The 22184-nt window shown below is 41.1% G+C and overlaps 1 protein-coding gene and 1 long non-coding RNA gene across 2 annotated transcripts in view; one reads left to right on the forward strand and one right to left on the reverse strand.

Annotated features, from left to right (window-relative positions):
• Positions 1 to 396: 396 nt before the first annotated feature.
• Positions 397 to 22184, reverse strand: part of NIPAL1 (NIPA like domain containing 1) — a 30566-nt gene continuing 8778 nt past the window's right edge. Inside the window, exons 2-6 of the mRNA XM_073645531.1 lie at positions 10419 to 10691; positions 7477 to 7533; positions 4950 to 5040; positions 3113 to 3273; positions 397 to 1829 (exon numbers count right to left, since the gene is read on the reverse strand). Of these exons, the coding sequence (XP_073501632.1) occupies positions 1213 to 1829; positions 3113 to 3273; positions 4950 to 5040; positions 7477 to 7533; positions 10419 to 10691 (1199 nt within the window). The 3' untranslated portion in view covers positions 397 to 1212. The remainder of the gene's footprint in view (positions 1830 to 3112; positions 3274 to 4949; positions 5041 to 7476; positions 7534 to 10418; positions 10692 to 22184) is intronic.
• The window catches only part of LOC141160356 (uncharacterized), a 37365-nt gene continuing 34849 nt past the window's right edge, over positions 19669 to 22184 (forward strand). The window contains exon 1 of the long non-coding RNA XR_012250216.1: positions 19669 to 19730. This is a non-coding gene — a long non-coding RNA (uncharacterized lncRNA). The remainder of the gene's footprint in view (positions 19731 to 22184) is intronic.

A 22184-nucleotide genomic window follows, 5' to 3' on the forward strand; every position in this document is an offset into this window, starting at 1 on the left:
ATGGCCAAAACGTCATTCGCTGGTTATTTGGATTTCCTTACAATTTCCTTATGTGCATGAGGTGGAACCCTTCTTGAAAACCCAATTCATTGTTCAATAAAGCTGTCTATCTGCTTCTATAATCGAAAGAGGAGCCACAGTTGATGGCAGATAAGCGGAGATTCATAGAACCCCAGTCTGGCAGCAAAGTCAGTAATCTGTGACAGCTGGATGGGAACCCTGAGAATCACCGCTTAACCGCGGTCATCCGTGGCGGGATGGTGCCACGTCGTATGTGCATATGGGGCCACTTTGTGTCGACTCTTCCAACTCTACCAATGGTATATAATTTGCAAGCTATCACTTAGGTACAGTACACCTGGTGGTCCTCTTATAAAAAGAATGCCAAATAAAATATAACATGATCCAACAAAATATTTTATAAAAAAAATACAAAAAAATTTAAAATATGTGCAACTCATTCTGAAAATCTAAATCACAACATATTTTGTTAGCCGTGTCATTAAAGTGCGATAGCTATGTATAGGTACTTATCCATTTTTTTAAAAAATTTAACCCGTTTTCATTGTGTGTAATACATGGAATATTGTATAAATCTGGCCTCTGTACAGTCACTTCACCAGTTAATGATTCAGCTTCGGGTCCAGAGTACATGACCCGTTCTCATAAAAAACAAAAAAAATCAATGCAACCACCTGCATTGTCCAACAGCATGTGCTGCAGGAGGACATGATTGTACACTGCTCCGGCTATAAAAATGTTTCCATCCATCTAGATAAGGATTGACGAGGAATCAATGATATGTTTAGTGTTTTGTCTCGATATTCGTCATTTAGATGGTTTATGTTGACTTACAGGGGTCATCCGATCTGGACAAGCACATGTCTGATTTTGACTTCCATACTGACGAGCTGTAGGGGTCTTGCTTGAGGAAGGGCATTCTGATCGAGGGAAACCATCTACTAGTTTCATACGTCCTTATACCTCTCAATATATCAAGAGAGCATTCTATGTACATGAGGCAAAAGCGTAATATCCAAAAGGACACTTTGATTTTTTATGTAAGGATCTTTGGTTTGTAAAATCCATCCATAATGTATATGAATACTTCACCATAAAAATATAAAAATACATATATATCTACATCAGGTCCATTGAACAGAGGCTCAGTACGGGCATTTATGAAGTAGTAATGAAGCAACAGTACAGACTTTAATGTTGGTTAGTTCTGCTCAGATTGATATTATCATCTTCAAATGCCAAGGCAGACTGGTCGGCGTTCCCTAGCAAGCTGTGTTGGTCTTCTTGTCCATCGTAGAGTATTTGTTTCTCTTTCCGGACACTAGAGGTTATTTGGCTCCAAGTAATGTTGGTGTTCTTAAAAGCATGCAAAAGGAAAATCCCAGCAATAATGGTGAAAAATCCACTTAGGGTCCCAATCATGTCACTGACATCCATACTGTTCCACTCCTTAAACAGAATCACAGAGCAGGTGACCACCATCGTGGTAAAGAATACATAGTATATTGGGGTCACTATGGACGTATTGAACACATCCAAGGCTTTGTTGAGATAATTGATTTGTGTGCTGATGGATAGAACTAAAGTAGCCAACAGGATGAAGAAAATAGGGTCTTTATAAACTGGTTTTCTTTCGATAAACTCCTGAATGGCGATGCCTAAACCCTTAACGGATGATACGGAGAATGCACCAATGATGGAACAAATGGCGATGTACACCAGAATGTTGGTTGGGCCTTTCTTTGGAGCAACCGCAATGATAAGGATAAGAGATGTCAAAACTGAAGCCACAGCAAATGTAATAAACCCTGTGGAAACCAAATGTAAAATATATATATAAGTATTACATAAAAATGCTAAACATATTATTACCACTATATTGTCATTGTCAATCGTGAAATCACAAGCTAGGATTAACTGTATGATATTAGACTCTATATAAGTATATGGCAATATATAAGTAATATGGTAAAAAATTATCCAAGTGTCATTTTTTTCTCTTGTGGGTTTGTTTCTCTCAGTAATATAGGCTGGATGTCAAATCTGTGTGTATCCACTGTACTTGGCTTTTAGTAACTAAAATATCAGTACAGCTTCTATCCTGCACTGATTTCCTCTTCATGAGCTGTCCTCATTATCTGTAGCCTTTTGTTTCTTTCCTCCTTGAGCAACTTTCTCCTCTCTTTTCTTCCCCTCTTGTGGAAATCTGTGTGCAACTCTCTTCCTGCTGCTATGCCTAATACTAAAACTTGATCAGGCTGCAAACTGCATATATGAAGATTGCAGACTGAAACTTTGCGCAATTTTTATAGCACAAGGTACTCACTAACATGTAAAAATCATTTTTTCTCATGTTAAAGCAGTCCATAGACTTTAAAGGGGTTGTCCACTACTCGGACATCCTCTTCTGAATCCCTATATTTACCCCCAGTAAAATAATAACACCTATACTCATCTCCAGTGCCTGCGCCGTTCAGCGGTTTTTGGCACTGGCACTCCCGGGGCTCGCATGACATTGTTATGTCGCGTGATCACTGCGGCCAATCAGCGCTGGCTTCACTCTCCCCTCCTTCGGACAAATCAAGACATCCAGAGGAAGTGAGAGAACCTCTGCAGCTACCTTCTCACTTCCTCCTGATGTCAGTTACATCTGTAGGAGAGGAGAGTGAAACCAGATTTGATTAGTCACAGGGATTGCGCAAAATAACATTGTCACATGATACCCTAGGAGAGCCAGTGCGAACACCGCTGGAACGACTCCGGCTCTGGCAGTAAGTATAAGTGTTATTATTTTACTTTGTGGGAAACATAGGGATTGAAAAGGGATTGTCCGAGTAGTGGACAACTACTTTAAGCCACATACACTAAAAGTTAACACATAGCAGTAATCCTTTCAATGAGTATACATACATGTTCAGACTAAATTATCGGACTCTAGAACACGTCGTACAACAATAATTTACACGTAAAATATAAGCATTATCACCCCCAACAAGAGCTAATTAAGGAATCATAAGTACATATATAGATATATGTGTATATCTGGAATATGAACATATATATTGTAGGTTTATATCGTGTAAACACCAACCTGGATCTCTTAGTTTAATCTCCATATCATGAAGAGATGTGACCTCTTCTTCATGAGGAGCGTGTATAACCATCATGGTGGAGCCCAAGATACACAACAGACAACCCAGCTTTCCATGGATATTCAGCTTTTCATTCAGGAAATATGATGACAACATGGCACTAAGGAAATAAAGGAGACAAGCTTTACTCTACTGCATCATGGTATCACTAGGGCCAGGCTTTCATTTGCACAATTTGTGAGTTTTATATGACTAGTATTTTAGTTGAATAAAGCCTTAGCACGACTGACTATTCCAATAGTCGTAAACATTGACCTTAAAGGAGTTCTCCAAGATCAGATTCAATTGTGGCAACAGCTAGTAATGCTTTAAAATAACAAAATAAGCCTTAATTACTTATATATCGTGCTAATTTCTGGCCTCAGTGGTGATTCTGAGGTAGGTGGCACAGGACCGCTGAGGTTTGTGATTGGCTGCTGCAGTCATGTGTGTTGCAGACAGGACATAAGCACTGCAGCCCTGTAAACTAAGACCTTTCGGGGAGCAGCAGAGGGTCGGCACTGGAGCAGCAGAAGGTCGGCACAGGAGTAGCAGAGGGTCGGCACTGGAGCAGCAGAGGGTCGGCACTGGAGCAGCAGAGGGTCGGCACTGGAGCAGCAGAGGGTCGGCACTGGAGCAGCAGAGGGTCGGCACTAGAACAGCAGAGGGTCGGCACTGGAGCAGCAGAGGGTCGGCACTGGAGCAGCAGAGGGTCGGCACTGGAACAGCAGAGAGTCGGCACTGGAGCAGCAGAGGGTCGGCACTGGAGCAGCAGAGGGTCGGCACTGGAGCAGCAGAGGGTCGGCACTGGAACAGCAGAGGGTCGGCACTGGAGCAGCAGAGGGTCGGCACTGGAACAGCAGAGGGTCGGCACTGGAGCAGCAGAGGGTCGGCACTGGAGCAGCAGAGGGTCGGCACTGGAACAGCAGAGGGTCGGCACTGGAGCAGCAGAGGGTCGGCACTGGAGCAGCAGAGGGTCGGCACTGGAGCAGCAGAGGGTCGGCACTGGAACAGCAGAGGGTCAGCACTGGAGCAGCCGAGGTTTTAACCACTAAATAATGGTTTGTTTATTTGTTTTTTACATCATTTCTTGCTTTTGCCCCAATTTTGTCCCATCCTGGAAAACTCCTCTAAATGCGGCTTACATGTTGCCATTTATCTGTACTGGATATCAGCTCATGAAGACTGAGGATGTGCGTATTGAATTGTGTAAAAGTCACATAACACATTTAGGCCATGTTCACACGATCAGGATTCTGTCAGGATAAAGGAGAGGATTCCGCTCCTATGAGCTGATCCGCCAATATTCCTCCTGCAATGTACATGGTATTTTATACCTCATCCACATGTTCCGGAAAATATCGAAATACACAATAATAAATTTGGAAAATAGGTGGAATTGAGTGAATCAATTTGCAGGACCCTGGTCCAGTAGCCGCATCAGTAGGGTGTGGCCGCTGGACAGTAGCCCTACGATCCGCCCGATACCTGACTGCGGCATCTCATACGAAATCCACAGTAATGTCATTCTTGCTGCAGATTTTGCAAAGAAAAGCCACAAATTAACTTCATCAAATAACAATGAGGCTAATCCATTGGAGGATACGCTGGCCACATAAAGTAGAGCGGCTGCAGATTTCTGCTACAGAAATATTTAGAAAACTCATGGTGGATTTGCCAATGAAAATTTACACCATGTGAACACAACGTGATGCCACCCTGTAGTCCTGGTAGTAAAGATTAAACAGTTAATGCCATGTCATACAATTTAATAACACTATTGAAAGTTATTGTTACCAAATGAGGACGCTCAAGGCACCAAGTGGCGTCACTAGGGTAGCAGGTGCAAATGCGTATGCAGCAAAGTTGGCGGCTTCTCCAGCTCCCACTGTCAGCAAGGAAAGCAAATAAAAGAAGGTAAGAAAATAAAAAAAACGCTATTTCATCTTCAATGCAACCATTAAATGAACATACGGTAATTAGCACCAAACTGCATAAGTGTCCTATTGTCAGGGATGTTCCGAGAAGGAGTGTTAAAGGGAATCTGTCAGTAGGATTAACCCTCCTAAGCCATCTCTATGGACATGTAGGACATAGGAAGCTGAATAAAATGATACCTTGATATCTGTGATCCGATGTTTTATTCCAGAGAAATCCACGTTTTTCTTAATATGTAAATGAGCTGTTAAGATCTATGGGACGGACACAGATCTCCCAGAAAATCTGTACTCGGAGCTTATTTTAAATGAAAGGGAACGTTACCAGTGTGAGACATGTAGATCAGAAGAACAGACTGTCAGTCATTACATGTTTCACACTGGTAATATCTCCTTTCATTTAAAACAATCTCTGGAGGCAGATTCTCAGGGAGATCTATGTCCGGCCCATAGATCTTAACAGCTCATTTACATATTAAGAAAGACATGGATTTCTCTAGCATAAGACATCGGATTGCAGATATCAAGGCATCATTTTATTCAGCTTCCTAATACCTACATGCCCATATAGATGGTTTAGGACGGATGATCCTACTGACAGATTCCCTTTAATGGTTACAGGGGGTGAAGACCGCTTGTAATTAGTGGGGTCAAATGGCCTGACCTTACCAATTATAAAAGGGCACCTGGGAAAGGGAGAAGATTCTTTTCCGGTACTTTGCTGCAAACTGCCCACCTCACCATCTCTGCTACGTTGGTTGTTCACTATTGATTGCTGGTGCAAAAGCGAAAATAATAATATGAAGTTACAGCTGGATGTTGACACGTGGAGGTTCAAGCTGCCGGGATCCATATAGTGTAAGGAGACTATGATGGGTACGGATGCAATGGTCCTAATGGGGTTTAATAATATTTGGAACTTTGCTCTTTGGGTCGATATTTTCACCTTCAGCCTTCTGTTATGTTTATGTCGCTTATGTCAATTTTTTTACATGGGGGGAGGGAGAAAAGGAAATATCAAAAAGTTTCTAGGCATTTCTAGGATCCTTAAAACTCCTTCATAACGACAACAGGGGGCTGGTCGGGCTGCATTTTTTGCACATTATGTCTGGACATTTTTCTGTGGTTTTGTTTCCGTTCCTTTGGAAGAACACAGCAACCTTTATTATTAACAGGTTGAACTAGATGGACCGTTGTACCAACAAGGTAATTAAAGGATCTCCGTAGATTTCCAACTGTAATTACTTACGTTATTAGATTTGTGAATCAGTACAGCAGTGAGTGTCTTGGACATTTTTCCACATACAATTGTAGATAAAATATAGTAGGGACTGGAAACAATATGATCACAGGGAAATAAAGTCCATGATGCTAAAAAAATTTGCTTTTCAGAAGTTTGTAAATGCCAAATGCTACCCCCCCCCCCCAACAGGAGATGAAGTTTCTTTTGAAGCAACCAAAAAAATGTCTGAAAATAGTTTTTAAAAGGTGTGCATCTTTTGGGACAATTTGTTTTCTTTATGAAAATGTATGTATTTGGGCCTAAATTTTTTTTTTTTGCAATTGGGTTTTGTTAAACATTTGCCACTGTTAGGCTTTTTACAACCATTTGCCACTGTTAGGCTTTTACAGGCTATTTGTTTCTTTGTACATTCAACTTTGATCTAGTCTGTAGAGTGGAGCTTAGAACAAGACTCATAAAAGAGCCATGTTCCGACATCTTTAACTTTTTTATTTTAAAATGTGTAAGTCTTATTTTTTGCTCCCAACGGTAATGTTTTTACTGACACCATTTTTGGGTAGATTTGATATTTTGATCACTCATGTGATGTAGCACAGGTCATCAATATGAGATCAGTGGGGTCCAATACCCAGCACCCCCACTAGTCAGCTAACATCTTGAATGGGAGATACACAGCTGTGCTCAGCAGCTCCCACTTACCAATGTATGAATTGGATGTAACCGTTACACACATCGTTACACCCAGATGCTCTCAGAGCAGAGATTCGCTGATCGGTGAGGTGCCAGATGTCAGACCCCCGCCAATCTAATATTGAAGACCTATCCTAAGGATCGCCCATAAATATGCAAGTGCTGGACAACCCTTTTATGCATTAGATAGTTACAAAATGCCAATTCACATAGTGTGCCGCCCATATAGTGCGCTGCAGTGCTGGGTCCTCCAGAGAAGCCGCACTCCTCTCTGGTTCCAGAAGTTCTTTCCATTTTGTGTGGCCTGTCCTGCATTTTACCTAAGATCACACATAGGATATCACCACCCTAGTGAACAAACCGGTGTGACCGCAATGTCCACAGTGCAGGGTGTGCCCCGTTCTGCTGGCACATGTCCCTATTAGCTGAAGGTACATTACATAATCAGACTTACTTGACAGCAGTCCAGCCCACCAGAGCCACTCCTTTAGGTACGAGAATCCACCCTGTCCTGTAAAACAACATTTTTTTAATATTACAAAGCAACAGCTTTTTAATAATCATCCCGTGAATTCTCTCCTAGTAGAAGATGTCAATGCAAACAAAATAAAAAATAGCTACAACAATTGTGTAATTTAGAGGGAAACCGGAAGCTCATTCAGGCTCCCAGAACTACAGACATGAAAAATCACAGTCCAGCTCTGTCACTTCAGGAAGATTAGTTTTACTCTGAAATGCTGCAGCATTTCCTAAAACATACATTTAGAAGCTAAAAGGGGACCATGCCGAGCAGATGACTAGTCCAAAAGGCCAGTCCACGTCGGTTGTTCCTCTCCCTGATTCCCTTAAAGGGGTTGTGCCACGAACAAAAGTTAATTTTAATCAACAGATCTTGGAATAATAACTTCCACAATTGGATGTGTTTAAATAAAATGTTCCTGTGGTGAGATAATCTTATAAATGTACCCCTGCTGTGTACTGTGTAATGGCTGTGTCTGACCGTACAGGAACATGGTCTGATCATACCACATCTCCTGGGCAGGGGAGGAAGGAAAAGAGTATACAGACATTACAGCAGGGGATCGCAGCTGATTCTTTCTTTGAAGTAAAACATTGTTTAAAAACAGGCAGTGAAATGTTTTACCTCACAGAAAGAATCAGCTGCGATCCCCTGCTGTAATGCCTGTATACTCTTTTGCGTCCTCCCCTGCCCAGGAGCTGTGGTATGATCAGACCATGTTCCTGTACGGTCAGACACAGCCATTACACAGTACACAGCAGGGGCACATTTATAAGATTATCTCAGCACAGGAACATTTTATTTAAACACATCCAATTGTGGAAATTATTATTATTCCAAGATTTATTAATTTAAGTGAACTTTTGCTTGTGGGAAAAACCTTTAAGTGACAGGTCTCTCCCTATATGTGCAAATGAATAGGGAAAGACCTGTCCTGTCAATGGGAGTAGGGTGGGGAGATGCTGCCAGGAACCAGCCATTTGGACTATTCACGCGAGCCGCATGGTTCACGGTTGGCTTCTAAATGTAAGCCTTCTTTGAAACATTGCAGCTTTTCGATGTAAGACATATTTTACCTGGCTGAAATGACAGAGCCAGTGTCTGGATTCATGCTGCCTGTGGTTCTGGTAGGATGTGTCAGCCGCCAGGTTTCCTTTAACAAAGACCAAAAATGATGCATACAGTAGTAGAGAGTAAATGTATTACTGTACTGAGGCGGGCCTCTCATATGTATGTTGTAGTAGAAGCAAAATGACAAAGCTTTCAGCCCAAAGGCTAAGACTAGTGACATCACATAACTGGCCATGTATGGTATACATAGGTAGCACCCAATTCACTATCAAAGCCAACATAGGCCGGTACTATATCCTGTAACTTGGCACTAAATATATACAGTGGCATGTAAAAGTTTGGGCACTCCTGGTCAAAATTACTGTTATTGTGAACAATTAAGCAAGTTGAAGATGAAATGATCTCTAAAAAGGCCTGAAGTTACAAATGACACATTTCCTTTGTATTCTAGGAAAAAATTTTTTTTTTAAATCTTTTACATTTTAAAAATTACAAAAAGTAAAATGGTGCAAACATTTGCGCACCCTGCATGGTTAGTGCCTCCTTTTTAGCGGGAGCGCTCAGGACGTTGCTTACTAGACCTTTTTACCTCACCCCATTGGGGCTACATGTGCTGCATAACTTTCCTGATGACAAGCTTCTCATTCTAAGAGCGACCATGTGAATAAGACCTGGGACTGGGTCGAAACGTTACACCTATGTCGCTTTGATTTCCTAAACCTTAAAGTGCTTTCTAATAATAGGGAGACGCTCTAATCTGTAGAGATCACTTTTAAGTCTCATTATTATCACAGGTAGGATTGCAATGGGGGATAACAACTGTATAAAGAATCTACCATTAAAATAGGTGATATATTATCACAGCTCACCTCTTCCTCCTCCCTACACAATGACCTGTGTAAACTGTCCCATTGAAATTAAGGAATAGTAGAAGACCATTGTTTCCTATGATCCATGTGTCTGCTGAGAAGCATGTCACTGAATGCTGTTTGTCATATTTAATCTGAGAACAGCATAATGTAGGGGCAGAGAGCCTAATTCCAGCCATGTGTCATTTGATCAGTAACTTTCTGTAGTTTCAATATAATCAATGTTTTATCAGCAGGAGATTATCACTGCAGGACTAGGTGTCCCATGCTAGGCAGTCGAGCTAATCTGTGCAGCCCCACTCCCAACACCGATTGGCAGCTTGCTGGCAATGTACTGTGTGCACAGGATGTGGGCGGGGTTATACAGAGCTCAGCATTCAGAGCACTGCTACATCTACAACAGAGAAAACAGACTCAATCAAAATTGCACCAAGCAGCCCAGTAAGTGATACATCACTAGAATCAGGGTCTCTGTCCCTACATCATGTTCCTCTCTGATTACATAGCAAAAACCTGCTGACAGATTCCCTTTAACTCAAGTTCAGGCAAAATAGCTGCCCCCATAATCATGTACAGAATATAGAATAAAAACTACAATTTGAAAATAAAAACAGATTAGTTGTAAAGAATGTGTATTAATTTCTTGTTTTTATAAGTTAAAATATATAGTTAGCATGTTGCCTAAAATTTGACAAAATAGACCCTTTCACCTATAACTAGCTATGAACATGGTTCAATTTCTGGTCATTGTCCCTTTAAAAAAATATTATGGTTTAGGCGAGCCTGTCAAATAGTCATGCGACTTAATGAAAGTGACATGACTGAGCGGCTTCTTCTCATACTGGTTAAGACTTATATTTATATTTTCCTGTTACAGCTAATGTCTGAATAACTGAGCTTATCTTATCATGAGCAAACACGTATTATTTTCCTTACCTGCTCTGGTGACTCCTTTGTCAGCCAATCGTAAAAGACCTTTCTTCTTCATGATAAAGCTTGACCCAATAAATAAACTAGAGCTAATCGCCAGTATTAAACCAATATAAAGGTTGTATTTGTTTCTAAAAGTGGCAATGCTCAGGTTAGTCTCATTGGTGGACTGGCTGATGTTCTGCAGGACGATGAATGACGATGGGCTCTGTGAGGAGTTCATGATCTGACACCATACCTGGGAACCACTGTGATGACACATCAGAGGTAACACGGCCCCTGCAACGAGAAGCACAATCTATCATAACTCATATCAAGACCTACATGGCTAAAATAGGAACTGATGTGATTACAAAATGTAAATGGTAGTGATAACGGGGACTGGACCTCGAAGAAATGTTCCCACTAAATATATCTACTCTTCTTCTCAATGTTGATCGACACTCATGATCTGGAGAAAGAATTTGCTCTTTTAGGGCAGATGGGTTGATGTATTATGGTGCTAATTATGCCTCTTCCATTTAACCTCTGCCATCCTGCAGTTCAACTTAATGGACATCGTATTTTTCATTTTTTCAACCGTACTATCAAATAATTAATCATAGATGATACATGAATGATCACTGGAGTCCAATTGATCCAAGGAACAATGGTGCCAAAGTCTCTTTTATACATGGAGCAGTAGTGCACATTCATTGCCATGGGACTTTAGGAGATAGCCGTTCCACCAATCCCATAGACGTGAGTGCAGTGGTGGTTAGGCATGATCACCCCTTCCTGTTTATCAGTGTGCATCTTAGTGGACGAACCACTAATGATCATACATTTATGACGTTTCCTGTGGATAAGTGATAAAAATAATTAGTGAGAAAAACCCTATAATGCTACACCACCAACACAAGTAGGTTTCATCAATGGTGTCCACATCAAAGAAGTAGCTGGCTGCTATGTAGCAATTAGAGATATCCCTAGTTGGTCCCATACTCATTGCTTTTGGGAGAAGAAAAAGTGTGTAGGACTTTACCCTCCAGGGGAACTTCATTGACAAAGAACCAAAAGCTAAGGAATTGACCCAAGATCATAAAAAGAACATAGAGCAGTAAAAACAGACCAGGCCCTTCTGTCCTTGGTGTTAAAACCTAATTTTTAGCTCACGCCATGCTACAGAAGTTCAAATTGTCCTTAGGTCTCCTCTCCCTCCTGATCGTAAAGACTTGAAGGAAAGAACTAACAGAATCTGTTGGACAGGCCTATTAATCATTCAATTCATGTTTTTCTTTCTCACAGGTGTCCTGAAACCCAGTGTCACGGGTGTGTCAGAGGTGACAGACAGTCGCCCTGCAGTGGGTTGCAGGAGATCTCCACGTTTGGCATTGCAGACGGTTTCTTAGATAGGAGGCTGTCTTTAGGTTCGAGCGGCTACCTCTCTCTTGCTAATTGGCTCTCTGGCCCGGGTGTATATATACCTGGTTTGTCTGAGAGGGAGTCGCTGGCTATATCCATTTCTACTTGTGAAGCTTAGCAGGAGCAGTACTTTGTCCTCTCTGGAGCTTGAGTCCGTGTGCTTATTTGGAGTTCATCTAAAGCTAAGCCAATTCCCCTGTTTTGTCCACCCTTGTTGTCTATAGAGTTTAGTGGAGGTTGACTAGTGCTCATCTCCTTCCATCCCTAGCCATAGCCATACGCCAGGGAGAGTAGGGCAAGGCACGCGTGTGGTGATTGCTAAGGAGGCAATATAGGGATGATAGTTGAGACAGAGTGACGCTAGACCAGACTAAGAGGTCTCCACTTCCCCCTTTCCCTTGTGTCTGGGCTCCCTTTCCCTTTGTGTTGCACTAAGTTTTCCCCACACCTGGCGTGATAAAGAATGCATATTGGAGTGTTCGAAACGCGTAGCTAATCCTGTGACTGCGTAATCTGTTTTTATGAAATAAAAATCTGCCTGCTGCACTTTAGAAGCTGGAATCCTTCCTTCTTTTTTTGTTGAAAAACATTACATTCTCAGATATAAAGCCCTGACTTCAACCTCATCAAACCCTTTTGGGATAAACAAAGATTGCGAGCCAGGTTCTCTTATCCAACATCAATATCTCACCTCACAAATGCTCTCCTGGATGAATGGTCAAAAATTCCCACGGACACATTTCAAAGCATGGAAAGTCTTCCCAAAAGATTAAAAGATGTTGTAGATGCAAAGGGGGGACCACCTTTATATGAGAGTAGGTGCACACTACTGTTTTCTCTCTATATGAGAAAAATGGTCCAATTATGCTGATCAGACTATGATCAGAGTTTTATCAGAGCGGGATCAGTTTTTCTTGGCGGTGGAGAGAAAGGAAAAAAGTTTCTTCACATTCTCCATTATGTCAGTCCGTGAACATAGGCCTACACACAGATCAAAATTGGACATGTCACCGATTTTTATCTTGGATCTCTTGGTGTGAGTAAAAAATCGAACATGTGCACAGCCCCATAGAATAAGATGGGTACAAATGCTATCCATGAAAACCACAAACCCTAGGTGTAAATGTAGGTATCTCAATGCTTATTCAATACAATCCATATATATGCCTGATTTGATCCTTTTTCTATGAAACGGACTGTACCTCCAACAAGTGATATACTGTAATAGGCCCAAGAGAAAATTAACCACGACAAAAAATAAAATGAAATGCTTGAAAGCTGACTGACATCCAAGTTTTACCTCACCATGTCAGAACTGGTTTAAAACAACTAACACTTTGATAAATCGCTTGTAAATTACTGTAAATCTAACAACAAGAACAAGACCAGCTAGAAGCGAAATAACCTGGCAAAAAGCAGTACTGTGAAGATGTCACAACCTTGCGCACTCCACTCTACAAGATTACCACTTTCTAAAGATTTTACATGGACTGTTTTTGGGAATGTTCACCATCTGTCGTCAGTGCAGTTCAATTCATCAAGAATCATGTCACAAATTATGCATTTTTTCTGCATAGGCAATGTAAGTACCATTCAGAGATCACACAAGGCCAAAGTACACCTCTGTACAGGAGTCCAAAGGTTCATGAAAAAATACCACTTCCCTTTTTGCAACAACTCTGATTCTTGGCTTCACAAAATTGGGCTGTGCTATGCTGAAGGCGAAATCTTAATTCAGACAATTTACACCTAAAGAATAACCTTTGGTTGTAGTTTCCTCCCTTTAGGGTTCATGCTCAGGTAAAGTGATCATTCTGTATAATCTAAGTATTAGAGTTTATACAAATCGATTCGCAGGACTCAGTCCAGAATCCACATCGATAATCTTTGGCCTCCTGACAAGAGCCCAGAGAACTGTATCCTACCTCCTGGCATCTGCGGCTCCTCTTAGGTTAGCTGGCATGGCGCGACGTCACTTGTGCTTCATGCCACAATAATGACATTGTGCCAGACTAGATTTCCAAAGGAGTAGTCGAGAAGGAGGCAAAGGAGACGGTAGGAGGCAGTTCTCAGGGTTTCCATCCGACGGACAGACATTACGGACATGCCTGGCTGCTAAACCAAATTCTGCAAATTGATTCTCACCAACTCTACCAACTATCATGGAGTATTTACCATAGTCACCCTTTAGGGATCTTGAAAAAGACAGAGCTGTGTGCTTGGATGGGGACACACAGACTCCTAACAATTCAATATAATAAAACTGTAGGCACTCTATGTGCTGCCATAAGACACAGTACTGTACATATGGCTAATGATGAAAACTTACATGCATTGCTCTCCCCAGAAAGAAAAACATTTCCTTTCCCCTTAGGTCTGATGTCGGAGAGCTCTCACTCAGCCAAACCAGTTCTCTGCTTTGCACTGATGAGGGGCAAACACTCTGAAGCATGTCTGCAAATGGGGTTTCTGGTTTGGCTTTGTATCATAAGTCACGTGGCAAGACCCTTTATTGATTGCTAGGATTTCTAATCCCAATAGGTGTCATTTGAGTTCCTGTCCTCTTCCTCTCTGAAGAGGCTACTTGCATAGATGAATTTGGATAAACTTTTGTATGTCTCAGAATGATGTGAGTTTCAACTGATGAGGAATGTGGTGGTTGAAAATCGGCTCTGCCAAATGTCCAACATATGAAAATGAAGTATAAATGAGGTTTGTTTCGTCAACGCGTTTCAAGGTGTTTAAGCCTGTTCATCGGGACAAAACCACAACAATATTTTTACAATGATATCATTTTGGTTTTGTCCTGATGAAGATGTTAGAACACCTTGAAACGTGTTGACGAAATAAACCGCATTCATACTTCATTTGGTCTCTGATCATATTTTGGACATTTGGCAGAGCGGATTTTCAACCACCAGATTACTCATCAGTTGCACCTTATCTATTTGGTGGTCCTGTAGCAGCCTTTATGTGCTTTCTAAAGGAGTTTTAACTGTCACGACCCTTCCAGGTGAGCGCACTTTGCTGTCTTTATACCCTTTGTTTACCGGATAAGACCCTATTGCGCTTTTTGCCTCTTCAGTTATTCTATTTTCAGAATGATGAGTGGCACACAATGGTACAGTATGATCTCAAAGATTTCTTTGGATCCTGTCTATGTATAACTTGCAATTTATAGCCAGAAAACAATTAAAGACCCAATACATATTGGTAAAATGTTAGCCAATTATGGTGGGACAGCTGACCATATAATGTTTATAGGGACCTCCCTGCTCTCCTCCTATGGAAGGCCGAACTCTTTGTTCCCATTGATAGATAACCTACCACCAGAGACATCTGGCAATGGCTTAGGCTTAGTGCCCATGATGCAGAAATGAAGCAGAAATTTTCCTGAGCATTTCTCCATCTCCTTGGCAGAAAAACGCATGCGGTTTTTACATACGTTTTTGAAGCGTATTTGATGCGTTTTTACGGATTTGCCTTGCGTTTTTCCAATGCATTGTAAAGGCAAATACGCATGCAGAAACGCACAAGAATTGGTCCATGTCCGAATTTTTTCTGCGAGTAAAATCCGCATAGAAAAATTCTGACCATGTGCACAGAACTTGGAGAATGTCATAGGAAGTCATGGGATAAGGTATGCAATGTGTTTCTGGAGCATTTCCGCGCTGCAAATCCGCACCAAAAACGCATCGTGGGCACACAGCCTTACTCCACTCCACATACTTACGTACTCCACTCTCCCAATTAGGAACACATCCGTTCTCGGCCAAACTGAGCGTTCATTTGTATGGAGTGGAATTGAGATTTATAGTTTTTTTTGACTAACAACTATCTATGGTATATGGGCTTTGTAGTTATCATTATGCAAAACACAAAGCCCTGAGGAGTCAATTGACAAATACTGCACTTTTTATACTGTTCTAAATAATAGCTCAATACAAACTTTGTCCTTGCTGCTATGAAACTCTGACTCTCATAGGAACATAATTTGCCATAACTGTAGAAAAAAAGACATGGACCTCACATGGACTTGCTGGGACAGTATCATGAAGGCAATGGACACCGCACAGGCCAACACCTAACAGATCAGGGTCTAACTCACCAGCCAGGGGGCTTATACATTCTGATCAAAATTTTAACTACGAACCTCGTGTTCAGTTTTGTAAATGTTGACATAACAATATGCTATTTTAATGGTATGCTGGAACACAAGGTTCCTTTAGATAAACTAGATAAATCAATAGTAAAGAATATTAATTTGTTAGGGGATGATAGGATCATTCATGCTTGTATTAAAATCATTGTTATCGGCAGCATATTACCCTTGTAAACAGGACGAGTGCTTCTGATAACAATGATATTCCATGCACACAGAGCTAAATAAGCCAATAAGCCAGTTTATACATAGTATATTTCTTATAGATGTTATATCAGAAGCTAAAGCAGAATTCAGTGACCAATGTGTATGAATACGTCGACCTCCAGCATTGCATAGCATGTTTCACGTCCTTTTCTAATTTATTATTACTAGTGTTAACATAAAGTGAATGAGAATAAAGTATCAAGATTTCTATGTAACCTATTTAGCAAAGTACAGACAAAAGCCTGGAAAATATGAACTAACAATAGGAAGCCTAGTCATCCTCATAAGCAACTCTCGGAGAGAAATCTGTTTGCACACAATGCAAATAAGGAAAATGCAAACACATTGCAGTACATGTGGGTGAGCAATTAAATCCACCAGTTAAGGCCCCGTCACACTTACTACAGCGATCCCGACAACGATACGACCTGTCAGGGATCGTTGCTGCGTCGCTATGTGGTCGCTGGTGAGATGTCAAACAGGCAGGCTCACCAACAATCAGGGGAGCAGCGATATCGTAGAAAGAATCTTTCCACGATGTCCTGCTCCTGGTTACCAGCCTGCTGAAGCAGGAGCAGGCTGGTAACCATGATAAACAGCGGGTTACTAGGGGCACACGCACTCCTAGTAACCCGCTGTTTATCATGGTTACGAGCCTGCTACGGTGAACGGGAGGTTACCACTCATCGTAGCAGAGTGGTAACCATGATAAACAGCGGGTTACTAAGTGCGCGTGTGCCCCTAGTAACCCGCTGTTTATCATGGTTACCAGCCTGATCGCTGGTCCCGCTGGTCAGACACAGCGATGTGTGCTGACCAGCGGGAGGGCAAGGACCAACAAATGGTCCAGGACATTTTGCAGCGATCAGCGACTTCACAGCAGGTGCCTGATCGCTGCAAAGTGTCACACATAGCGACATCGCTGGTGAGGTCGCTGTTGCGTCACCAAAACCGTGACTCAGCAGCTATCTCGCTAGCGATCTCGCTATGTGAGACGAGGGCTTTAAATACAACCCCTGGCAAAAATTATGGAATCACCGGGCTCGGAGGATGTTCATTCAGTTGTTTAATGTTGTTGAAAAAAAGCAGATCACAGACAAGGCACAAAACTAAAGTCATTTCAAATGGTAACTTTAGGGCTTTAAGAAACACTAAAAGAAATCAAGAAAAAAATGTGGTACTCAGTAAGGGTAATTTTTTTCAGACCAAGCAGAGAGAAAAAATTATGGAGTCACTCAATTCTGAGGAAAAAATTATGGAATCATGAAAAACAAACACACAAAAGAACACTCCAATACATCACTAGTATTTTGTTGCACTACCTCTGGCTTTAATAACAGCTTGCAGTCTCTGAGGCATGGACTCAATGAGTGACAAACAGTACTCTTCATCAATCTGGCTCCAACTTTCTCTGATTGCTGTTGCCAGATCAGCTTTGCAGGTTGGAGCCTTGTCATGGACCATTTTCTTCAACTTCCACCAAAGATTTTTAATTGGATTGAGATCCGGACTATTTGCAGGCCATGACATTGACCTTATGTGTCTTCTTTCAAGGAATGTTTTCACGGGTTTTTCTCTATGGCATGATGCATTATCATCTTGAAAAATTATGTCATCATCCCCAAACATCCTTTCAGTTGATGGGATAAGAAAACTGTCCAAAATATCAATGTAAACTTGGGCATTTATAGAAGATGTAATGACAGCCATCTCCCCAGTGCTTTTACCTGACATGCAGCCCCATATCATCAATGATTGTGGAAATTTGCATGTTCTCTTCATGCAGTCATCTTTATAAATCTCATTGGAACGGCACCAAACAAAAGTTCCAGCATCATCACCTTGCCCAATGCAGATTCGCGATTCATCACTGAATATGACTTTCATCCAGTCATCCACAGTCCACGATTGCTTTTCCTTATCCCATTGTAACCTTGTTTTTTTCTGTTTAGGTGTTAATGATGGCTTATCTTTAGCTTTTCTGTATGTAAATCCCATTTCCTTTAGGTGGTTTCTTACAGTTCGGTCACAGACATTGACTCCAGTTTCTTCCCATTCGTTCCTCATTTGTTTTGTTGTGCATTTCCTGTTTTGGAGACATATTGCTTTAAGTTTCCGGTCTTGACGCTTTGATGTCTTCCTTGGTCTACCAGTATGTTTGCCTTTAACAACCTTCCCATGTTGTTTGTATTTGGTCCAGATTTTAGACACAGCTGACTGTGAACAACCAACATCTTTTGCAACATTGCGTGATTATTTACCTTCTTTTAAGAGTTTGATAATCCTCCCCTTTGTTTCAATTGCCATCTCTCGTGTTGGAGCCATGATTCATGTCAGTCCACTTTGTGCAACAGCTCTCCAAGGGTTGATCACTCCTTTTTAGATGCAGGCTAACGTGCAGATCAAATTTGATGCAGGTGTTAGTTTTGGAAATGAAAATTTACAGGGTGATTCCATAATTTTTTCCTCAGAATTGAGTGATTCCATAATTATTTCCCTCTGCTTGGTCTGAAAAAAATCACTGTTACTGAGTACCACATTTTTTATCTCGATTTCTTTTAGTGTTTCTTAAAGCCCTAAAGTTGCCATTTGAAATGACTTTAGTTTTGTGCCATGTCTGTAATCTGCTTTTTTTCAACAACATTAAACAACTGAATGAACATCCTCCGAGCCCGGTGATTCCATAATTTTTGCCAGGGGTTGTATACACCTGTAGCCTAGCTACGCTACATACATACAATTAGCACGGGAGATTGGCATTCATTGTTCATGCTGGAAAATGCTGGCTGACCACTTTTATTGAAGTTGTTATCATGACCTTTTAGTATTAGGGCTCATGCAGATGACCGTATTTTCAGTCCAAGTGCAATCCGACAAATCATCAGATTGCACTCAGAACAAAGGCTATTGTATGAGGCCATGCCCATATCCGATCTTTGCCATGGATAGAGCTGGTCTGGGTAAAAAATCGCAGCATGTTTGAGTTTGATCCGATATTCGGATCACATTTGGCCATGCAAGTCAATGAGTCCGTGTAAAACATCGGACTGCACTCGGATTACATCTGAGTGCAGTCTGATTTCCACCAACTGACAGAATAGAAAAGATGGGAGACACTTTTTTATCCTTCAACTCCTCATCCGAGAGAATCGGATCACACGATGTTGACACTCTGATCAGAGTGTGATTTGCATAATTCTTCCAGATGAGAAAATATACGGTCGTCTGGACCTGTCCATAGATAGAACTTTTTCAAAATAGAAATTAACATATAATCAAATAAAGATATAACTAAAGACCCCCCATAAACATTAGATAAAAGACGTCAACACCAGATAGTTTTATTCATCACCTGATGATGGTTAGATGAAGGTCGGCCACATTTTTTTGTGTGACCCTTTTATGTATATAGAGGCCTCCTGACAGATGATGTCTGAGTAAAGGATCGAACAATCAGAATTTATACCTTTGATCCTTTTTTTTTCAGGGGAAATAAAGTGCTGAGCATTTTCTCCACTCTGCCTATTTAGAACAACAGCTACCTCGTGAGTATGACCAACTTTAGAAAGAACTGCTAAAATTGTCAAGGATAAGAAAAAAAGGCGAGCTGTGTGTGGCCTGGCAGCTTAGCTTTTTTTTTTCAAGTGATAGGGATTGTGTTTCAAAACCAGGGACAACCTATTGACAAGAGTGGCACTGATTCGGGAAAAAAATACACTTTATCTTAGGGTTGTAGTTGGCACTAGGCTTTGGAGGGCCTGTGACGTCACTGAGAAGAGGAGCAGAACGGCGTTGGATACCAGAGAAGGTGGCGGTAGGCGAGTATGAACACACTTACATTACATACACTTATACACAAGTATAGGGGGACAAAAACATCATGGGAGGACTCCTTTAAGTGGTTAATTTTGTTTGATAAATTTGGTGAATGTTTAGGCTATGTGCCCAAGTAAAAACGCATGCGGAATTCTGCACGCGTTTATCGCGCGATTTCCACATGCGGAATTGCCTTGCGTTTTTTTTAATGCATTGCAAAAGGCAATTCCGCTTGCGGAAACGCAAAATTAATGAACATGCTGTGGATTTTTGAACGCAGCATAAACGCTGCGGAAAAATCCGCAGCGTGGGCATAGAACTTGCGGAATCCCCTTGGGGACCATGGGGTGCGGATTACCTAGCGTTTAACAAGCATTTACGCTGCGGAAATTCCGCAGCATAAACGCTTGAAAAACGCTACGTGTGCACGCAGCCTTAGGGCACAGTCAGACAGCGTAATAAATCAGAATAAGATTGGAAAGCAGCTCTCCTGACCCGAACATGACAGCTGCATGGAAATACATGGAGCTGTCACGCTCAGGTTGGTTGTGCCGCCGGCCAGTCCATGCAATGCATTCTGATATCGCTCAGATTTATACAAACATCTGACTGCGCCCTTAATCTCCCTAATTCGCACCTTGATTTAATCGCTAATTTAGTGTCTGAAAATTTGTGGCAAAGTTTTGGTCCATTTTTTTTTACCTATGGTGTCACAGATTAAGCCAAGTCTACTTTTTATGAGACCAAACCCAAGACAGAAGCAAAATAAATAAATACCCTGCTGTAAGTAAGTAAGTAAGTAAAAGCAATAGTGCATATAAATAACACAGGGTACATAGCCCCAGAAAGTACCTCAAACACAAAATAAATAGGGTACAAGATAATAGATCAGTTCCAACAATGTCATCCAGCTTAGCCAGTTCTTCCAGTCTCCGTAGTTTGCTGAACATATTCTGATTCTTGTCTTGATCCGCTGAGTCTGAATTTCAATACCAGTCATTCCTCTTGAATGTAATAGAAATGTATGGAAATCCTTTACAGAGATGCTTCTTGAACAAGCTTCAACACAACATACACCTAAAGTCCACACATTACACATTATCACATTTTTTGAATTGATTCAACAACGAAAATGTGCAGAAAAGTACAATACAAAACATGTGAATGGGATTTTACCGAATTTTCATTCGCAATACAATTAGCACAGATCGGAGAATGTTTATGATTTTTAAATCCAATATCTTCTGGACTGGCTAAGGACGTTACCCACTGGTGAAATCTGTAGGCAACCGTGAGGAAAAAAATCACAGCTTTAAAATGCACCCACTGCTAGATCTTCTACAATAAGGCTATGTTCACACATCTTGGTTTCTTCACCGTTTTTTTTTCTGCAGCAAAACTTGATCTTTTGCCAGGAGGTTGCTCAGGATTTTTCTTGCTTTTTTGCTTGTTTTTTGGTGCGTTTTTTTTCACTGTCCTTTTGTCTTTTTATGCATGTATATAAAGTTCAGTGAAAAAAAAATCTCATTCTGGTTTTGGCACAAAAATGCTGAAAAACCTGACACCTGTGTTTTTGGTGCGTTTTTTTCACCACCCATTACTTCCAATGGGTGAAAAAACGCTGAAAGAAGTGACATGCTCTATTTTAAAAAAAACATGCAAAGCACAAAATCCTGAACAAAAAAAAAAAACATGATGTGTATGAGATTTCTGGAATCTCATAGACTTTGCTGGTACTGCAAAACGCAGCTGAAAATTTTTATAAAAAAAACGCTGAAAAAACCATGATGTGTGAACATAGCCTAAGGCCTCATTCAGACTTCTTTGTTTCACGAATGAGGTTTTCATGAATAGAGTATGTACAGATTATAGTCTATAGTGCTGTTCACATGTCCGTTTTTTTGGATTGAAAAAAAAAAAGCAAGACATGTTTATCCTTGATTTGGTGCTCAAATTTGTCTATTGAAGTGAATGGATTTGTGAAAAAAAGCGTTAGAACTTAGATGCCATCCAGAGGTCATCTGAGTGCTGTCACTTGGAAACGATGGTTGCTTTGGCCAGCAATACAAATCCAAGCCATGAGGATATAGCAATACTGTTCATCTGACCGTCCAAAGTCAGCCCTACATGTAACGCTGACATGGCCGAACCCAACCTCTGGGTCTAGGAGCTGAGTAGTGTAA

The sequence above is a fragment of the Phyllobates terribilis genome, unplaced genomic scaffold (assembly GCF_046119375.1).
Source record: "Phyllobates terribilis strain yellow unplaced genomic scaffold, ASM4611937v1 Scaffold_1__5_contigs__length_1240528914, whole genome shotgun sequence".
Classification (NCBI taxonomy): Eukaryota; Metazoa; Chordata; class Amphibia; order Anura; family Dendrobatidae; genus Phyllobates; species Phyllobates terribilis.